At 34.0% G+C, this 8256-nt stretch overlaps 1 protein-coding gene across 2 annotated transcripts; it reads left to right on the plus strand.

Annotated features, from left to right (window-relative positions):
* The first annotated feature begins 4326 nt into the window (after nt 1-4326).
* Nucleotides 4327-7558, plus strand: LOC111904374 (two-component response regulator ARR14). 2 transcript variants are annotated; one of them, XM_023900144.3, is made up of 7 exons: nt 4327-4834; nt 5436-5588; nt 5688-6095; nt 6185-6261; nt 6389-6896; nt 6972-7112; nt 7226-7558. In XM_023900144.3, the coding sequence occupies exons 1-6, from the start codon at nt 4663-4665 to the stop codon at nt 7109-7111; spliced, it is 1458 nt and encodes a 485-aa protein (XP_023755912.1). In that variant the 5' UTR covers nt 4327-4662; the 3' UTR covers nt 7112; nt 7226-7558. The 2 variants fall into 2 exon arrangements, with proteins under 2 accessions (XP_023755912.1, XP_052621956.1); XM_052765996.1 differs by having other exon boundaries at nt 4328-4834; nt 6389-7112.
* The last annotated feature ends 698 nt before the right edge of the window (nt 7559-8256 follow it).

Here is an 8256-nt window from a genome sequence, read left to right on the forward strand (position 1 = left end):
GGGTTTTCGGACTCTAACGGGCCTTAAATGGAGATTTCGGTCTTGTAGTGTTTTCATGGATGGGTTTTTGGCCTTATACAATAAATATCACAAAGATTATGGCTTTAGAATTCGAGAATGGCATAAACACATGTTGTTGTGTTATAAATATTTGATTCTTGTTTGATTTACATTGATCATTCAAGTCTTATTTTAACATGAATTTTCAAAGTGTATATCATCTCTCATCATACAAATGGTGTCCTCTTGGCTTTCAATAAACATCATTGCATTTAAGTTACAGAGTGAATTTATTTGTACACTGTTTCAATTTAGACTCTACTTGACCCAAGCTTGCTAGTTGTCACATAAATTATCGGAAGCCCACATTTATAGCAAAGATGATTCGACTGCTTCTCGCTTACCTCGAGATGGATAAAACTTATCCATTAAGGGATAATTTTTAAACTCTTCTTTATCTCCTATTTTTAATTTATTTTAAAGTTATCCCTTTAATATTCTCGAAATTAACTCCTATATTTTCAGGAATAACTTGGGGGCAATTGTTAGGGTCAGGATCCTTAAAACATTCAGAATCCTCAAACCTCATTAGATATTCAGGATCCCGACTATTACCGTTATTATTATTTACTAACATTTATAACGGTCATATTTCGTTCTTAATTAACACATGTGCAGAAATAGTCAAGAGAATACTTATTCTCCACAAAGAGTCGTCTTAACTATGATAAAGACCCGGAATACCAAGTCAAACAACATTCACAAAGCTGGTCATATTGTATCCCGGAAATATCAGACATCTTGTTAGCTAGTTTAGACTATAAATTGAGACATGTATCTCGCACACGACACACTCTACCTACTCTGAGCTTACTCTACGAACTTTTTCACTTGTTCTTACTGAAATACTCTTTTGTAATCATTATTTTATATTAATAAAATCATCAAGACATGTTATCATTATCACCTCCCAAGGTTTTGTACAGAGATCCTAACAAGGATCAAGGGCTTTCCTTGTAAACAATTGTGACATTTTATTTACCTTTCTCTATTGCACAATCCGAACATCACATCCTCTCATTCAATTTGGTTGATTTATACTTGTGTAATTTTTGACGATAACAAATACTAGATCTAGTATAAAGGTGGATGCTTTATATACATGCATGTCCAATGTATGTCTAGAATCCATTTTAGGTCAAAATGAGATAAAAGTGACCCAAAACTCATGCAAGGTCAAGAACCCCAACCAAAGTCTAAATCTACAAGATATATTATTCATGGGACTCAGGAGAGTCATAAAGTTGCAACCTTTATCACTTCAAACCCACCAAACATTTCTTATGGACCAAAATATGCTAAGAAACTAGATCTACAACCAAAGAATCATCAATATAGAAATTTGAGGACTGACAAATGGTCCAGAGAGTGATTCCAAAGATGGAGAGGATTTGTTGCTTGATCCTTTTGCTAACACCTTCTTCTCCTTCCTTCAAAATGCAACAAACACCACATAGAGCTCAACACTCAATAAGGGAGGCTAGGGTTTCACATAGATGCTTTCTGGAGGTGATGGAGGATGAGGGAGAAGGAAACCCTAGCCATCAATTCCTTTAAATAGGGGTCCAACCCGAGAATCTAAGGTTTCTTCAAAATCAACTGCCACCCCATGGCACTTATGGCCACGTCGTGGCGAGTCATTAAATCCTCTAATCCTAAAAATATTGCCACGCCATGGTGAGGCTCCACCATGACGTGCTAACATGTCTTCCATGACTTGGAAGTGGAATTGGTCGTGATTGGGTGAAATAGCCACGACGTGCTGGCATTCTTAAGTTGATTTTGATATTTGACCGTTGACTTTTTGACATGGTTGACTTTGGGTCATATTGCTAGTTTTAGAAGGTAGACTAAGTGCTTACCTTTTATGATTCGTTAGGAGGTGTGTAACATCCACTTTTCGACTGTGTGAGTCTGTTAGTTGTCGATTGCGCTCGTAATATGAGTTTTCTCACTATACTATGTAAGATGCTAGTTGTCTTTGTGACTTTTGCATGTGTGTTGGGCGGGGCCTGTTTTGTATGTAGGGTGGGGCCCATTTGACATGTTCGGTGGGGGTTGTTATGTGAATTGGTGAGGCCCATTATGTATGATGGGTTGGGCCTGATACGTAAGCTGGGTGGGGACCATTATGCTAATTGAGCAGGGCCCACTATCTTTTGTGATTCACTTGATGTTTTAAGAATAGTTTATAGTTTGATTATCTTTTTTTTAGTAATGAATGAATGATTTGGTTGAATTAAAAATGAAATTTTTACTTGGTATTTTTTGGGACGTTACATACTTGTATCATTCCTATTCCTAAAATTAAACATGTCATCATTTCCATGTCTTCTTCTTTCCTACAGTCGACTGGAAGTACCCTTGGAAGCTTCAATCAATACCCTTTTGTGAGTCATTATGAACACAAGCTTTGACTTCTTCAATTTCCCCCTCGTTGTAAGCAGATCAAATAACCTTCTCCATTGATACTCTCCACTTCTTAAAAGGGATATGGGAATATAAATGTTCCCTTGGTGTTATGCCCCTTGTGCTTTTTATATGTTGAAGATTCTAGCTAGATGTTTGTCAACCATGAGGTGGCTAATCAAATACGAGTGATGGTTATCAAGTGGTTGGATCACCATTTCCCACCATTTGAAAATGTTTTGGAACTTATGGAATGTGTGGACTCAATCACGATAATGAAAATGAAGACTTTTGAAGTCATTGTCTTTACTACGATGTGGGTTTTTTTGGCAGTATAAACAATGTTATTTTCAGACGAAAATGTCATATTTTCAATTGTATCGCTATCTACTCTTTTGATAAAAAAATGCTTTTGTTTTTTTACAGTTGAGTTGTAAAATTAAATGAGATTCAAGTTTTAAACCTTACACACCTAAATTTTTGTCCACAATTATCTACCGATTGATGGATCTTTACATTTTAGATAGGTTCAACGTAGCTACATACACTGCCAAGAGAGTTAATTTTACCTTTTCCGGGTTCATAAAACCCCAAAAATCTTATCACTATAATTCTATGGGCCACTATATCTAAATTAAAACCCTTTAGTTTAATTTAAACTCAATTAAAACCCTTTAGTTTAATCTAAACTCATTTTGATTTTTTCTTGAAACGGAACAATTATGATTTGTATTCAATCAATAAAATCCCAATCCATTTAGGGTTAAGTTCCAATAGATTCACCCCCTTAAAATTTTGATTGGTCAAATTAGGTACAAGAAAGAGTCATTTTTCAACTTCGTGCATGACTTTGGTTTTTATTTCCTTTCTCATTAAAAACAATATTTTGTTCTAATTCCTCTATCTAATGACCCGTTGCTATCTTGACCCACCGAATCATTCAAGTTGATAATTGCCTCCATCGTCATTATCAATAAAATAACTCAAGTCACAATTAATACAACACAATGAAAAAGAAGAAAAATCAAATATATTAAATTAAACCAAAGGTATATGATATATAAAACCAAAGGTATATGATATATAAAGCTTATATTTTCTTTAATTACATACATAAAACTTAAAAATAATATATAAACAACAAAATGCTTTTTTTCTAATGTTTGCCAAAAAAAATCCAATTAAAAATCATATATTTCGTAATATATAAACGTTTTTTCAAAGAAAATAAAAAGCCTTTTTGCGATAATGAACCATTAAACAAGCCACTTTGCAAAATAAAGTAATTTTGTAGTTGGACCATATGTTGTTTTTTTTTTGTATAAAAGTTTAAAATATAATTTATCTTTTTCAATATTCATCATCCATTTGGTTAATTTTTATTCCATTAATTGAAAATAAGAAACACATAAATTAAAAACTTAAAAATTCATAATTACTACATTTAAATGAAGTTTTCGTCCAAAAATTATTCTTTCTAGTTCTTGGTTAAGATTATTATGGTCAACCATTCAAATATATAGATTACTGTGGCCAACCATTCAAATATGTTTCATCAACTCTCTGTAAAGATCGTGATCGATTTCAACATGACGTATTAATCTGGATCTCTGTGTCAGAGGAACAATTTTATTTTCGTCATAGTCACATGTTGCATTTCTTGGTACTAGTTAAAGAAAAAAGACCCAAGTAACAATGAAAGACTTTTTAGTTTGAGGGGCCTTACAAGAAAGTGTTCCAAACTACAAGATCCAAAGATGGGATTTTTCAAAGTTTGTATGTATGTACCACTCCTCAAGTCATTTTCAACACATTTTTATATGGGTTTTGCCAATAAGGACATAACTTTGATGGATTTTTTCCAACTATTATCTATCTTTATGATTATCCTTTCATTTCTTTAAATTCATCACCCTTCTTCCAGTCTTCTTTGTACTCCCACTGCTACACATTCAATTCCTCACTCATCGATCACACGCTCACACCTATAATTCAATTTCCCATAATAAATTTTACACCAATTTCTCAATCATTGCTTTCAATTTCATTTCTACCAACAAAAACAACTGAATTCCCCTTAATTACTCCCCCTAGATCTGCTCCCTAACAAAATTGTTCGAGGGTTTTGCTTTAATTTCGCCTTTGATGTTATCCCACTTCTGGATTTTGCAGAAAGAGAGGTTTACTTGAGGTATGACGACGGCGAGCAGTTTCGTTTCCGGGTCCGGGTCCGGGTCGCTGAGTTCAAAACCTGCAACGGGTGTGTCAGATCAGTTCCCTGTGGGTTTGAGAGTTCTTGTTGTTGATGACGATGTTACTTGTTTAAAGATTTTGGAACAAATGCTTCGCAGATGCTCGTATCATGGTAAACACTTTGCTTTCCTTTTTCGCTTTCAGTATGAACGCTATATTTCTCTGTTTGTTAGAGATTAACTGTTAGTGTCCACTTTTCAGAATTTTAACACGATTAGTGATAGATAACACTAGATTACCTTCAGTAATCACAAAAAAAGAGCACTTTCTGTGCAAGCAAGTAACTTTACCTTGAGTTTTTACCATGAAAAAGTTAAATGTTGCATTTTTATGTAATCAAATCACTGCTTAACATGACTTGGACATGAAATATATTATTGATCTTTGAGTTACCTTTATATGTGGAAAACAATAAAGGATGAACTCTAGAAATGCTTACAGGGGATCTTTAGTAAATTGAATTTTGGATTTTATAGGCTTTCTTGATTTCATGTTTTAGATTCAAGATTCTACGATTCAAGATCTCTTTAGATTAATTTATTTATATAACCAGATATGGTTCTATTCTAGCATAATGTCTTAAGCTATAGTATTACTTTCCCTCTTAAAGGGCTATTTCTTTTTATTTCTTTTTTCCCATTTAAGTCCTGAATGAGTAATGATGTCTGTATGGATAAAGATCCTTTCTTTTCTAATTTGGTTAACTTTTGCAGTTACAACTTGCTCACAAGCAACTGCTGCTTTAAATATATTAAGGGAAAGAAAAGGTGGATTTGATGTGGTTTTAAGTGATGTTCATATGCCTGATATGGATGGATTTAAGCTTCTTGAACTCGTTGGGTTAGAAATGGATCTTCCTGTCATAAGTACGTTTTTTTTTTTTTTTTTTTTTTTTTTTTTTTTTCCCATTTATAATAATCTTTTATCTTTTATATAAACTAAAAACAAATTATTACTGTGTGCAGTGATGTCAGCAGATGGAAGAACGAATCTTGTGCTAAGGGGAATAAGACATGGGGCATGTGATTACTTAATCAAGCCTATACGTGAAGAACAACTAAAGAACATATGGCAACATGTTATAAGAAAAAAATGGAATGAAAATAAAGAACATGAAAATTCAGGGAGCATGGAGCACAAAAGAGGAGGAGGAGGAGGTGATGATAATCATGATAGTGAGTATGGTTCTTCTGTTAATGAAGGAGGAGAAAATGGGTTGCTGACGTGTCATAAAAAAAGAAGAAGTATTAAAGAAGAAGATGATTGTGAACTTGAAAGTGATGATCCATCTGCTTCAAAAAAGCCACGTGTTGTTTGGTCTGTGGAGTTGCATCAGCAATTCGTTAGTGCTGTGAATCAACTTGGAATTGACAGTATGTTTTTTTTTTTTTCAATTATTAATTTATTTTGTTAAAAATTGTTCAATTTATCTTATTACTATGTTACTTTTTTATTTTCTCAGAGGCTGTTCCAAAGAGAATTCTTGAATTGATGAATGTTCCAGGTTTGACTAGAGAAAACGTTGCAAGTCATTTGCAGGTGTAGTTTGACTTTTTTCTTTTCCAATAAAGCTTTGACCTTTGTGATAAAAGATTATATGTGAACTAATTACAATCGAAACATATAGTGAAGTGATTAAAAGTTTCTATTTTTTTTTGTTATGCAGAAGTTTAGATTATACTTAAAGAGATTAAGTGGTGTGGGAGGTCAACAAGGAGGGGGTCAAAATTCATTTTGTGGGCCCATTGAACAAAATAAAAAACTAGGTTTATACGGAAGATTCGAGATCCAAGCACTGGCGGCTTCCGGCCAAATCCCGCCGGAGACACTGGCGGCACTTCACGCTGAACTTTTTGGGCGGCCAACCGGAAATGTCAACTTGCCGCTAGTTGACCACCAACCGATATTACAATCATCTAATTACGGTCAACCCCTCCCATCAAAGCAAATTTCACAACCCGTTGTAGAAGATGTTCATTCATGGCATTCCAACAACATGATTGGTAATTATGGTGGATTGGGAGGGCAAAATGGTAATTTAATAGGGGTAATGCCAAGTCAGCAGGTTCAGAAACAAGCAATTACGGTTCAACCCTCGCGTCTTGTTGTCCCGAATAATCAATCATCATCGGTTAGTTTTCAAGGGGGGAATAGTGGCGTTTTGGTAAATTCGGGTGAGAAACAAATTTCATTTGGTGAATGTGTTCAAGTGCTTGATCAAGGACCTTTGAGGAATCTTGGATTTGTAGGTAAAGGGAATTCGATTCCAAGTAGGTTTGCTGTTTATGAAGATGAATCTTTAGCAAATAATTTGAATCAATGGGATAACTTTGGGAAGAAAGTGAAACAAGAGCCGAATATTGAATTCATGAGTGTCTTCTCTGAATAGGGTAAACATAAATCTATGAAAAGATAAAAACTGTACTTCATAGTCAAAGTAAAAAAAGGAGAATTAATTACCCAATGCTCAAGATTGATTTTTTTTTTTGACAAATTGAAACAGGTTTAGATCATGATTTACATATCAAGATCGTTGGTTGGAAGATTCATCTACAAATCAGAAATGAATCATGAAGGTGATGAATCGGTGTTCTTAGAGGTCAAGAAGAGTGTTGTTAGGTAGGATTATTATTGAACAAGTTCATAGAATCGTGGGACTTGTTGATCTTATTATATATAAGTTTAAGGGTTATGTGTAGCTCATTCATCAATAGTTATGCAAAGATTTAGTGATTGTAATTATGTCTCTCTTGTATGGTAGTTGTAGAATTGTATCGTAATGTTTTTACTCGATTCATATCTTCAAGAATATGAACTCTTGCGAATGATTCTGCTATGAATGTTTTTTAGATGTGTAAAATAAACCAAATTTAGATCTTGAATTATATGAACTCCTGCTTTCTATGACCTGACTTACAAAAACAAGTTAATAACAGGAACACACACACACACAGGAAACTGATCATCAAAATATGGATTCATTGCTCAAACTAATAATTAAAAGATTGTAAGAACAAAAGCTAGCTATTGGAAAAGCTAGTCTCTCCGTCTACTTCCTTATAAGCATTCTGTTGTAACAAACTATGTAAACAAAATACCTAAAATACCCCTCCACTAATAAGATGCTCATTGTTTTGCTGATTTCTTCATCTTATCCTTTATAAGAATGTGAATTAAGTGGGTGTGTAGCAATATCCCACCCTCGAAGAGTGACCTTGTCCTCAAGGTGGAGATCCTGAGTATTGGGCACTCCATTTGGAACATATTTTCATAATGGTGTTTGTCTAAATGTTGCTCAAGGATCTTGGAAAACAGATGTTGTCTTAACGACTGTTATTCAGTTTAAGCAACAAGTCTTCATCCTATATTGAAAGTTGTTGTGTAGGTGGTATTGGTATATGAGGTTTTATACTTTCATTAGTGACCAATGTTGATATTGTAGCAAACTCGACAATTGAGATTCAGGGATTAATGGAATAGAAGGATAATCAAAACCTTATTGTTGTAGGATTTGATGAATTCCTAATGGTGTTT

The sequence above is a fragment of the Lactuca sativa genome, chromosome 8, assembly GCF_002870075.4.
Source record: "Lactuca sativa cultivar Salinas chromosome 8, Lsat_Salinas_v11, whole genome shotgun sequence".
Lineage (NCBI taxonomy): Eukaryota > Viridiplantae > Streptophyta > Magnoliopsida > Asterales > Asteraceae > Lactuca > Lactuca sativa.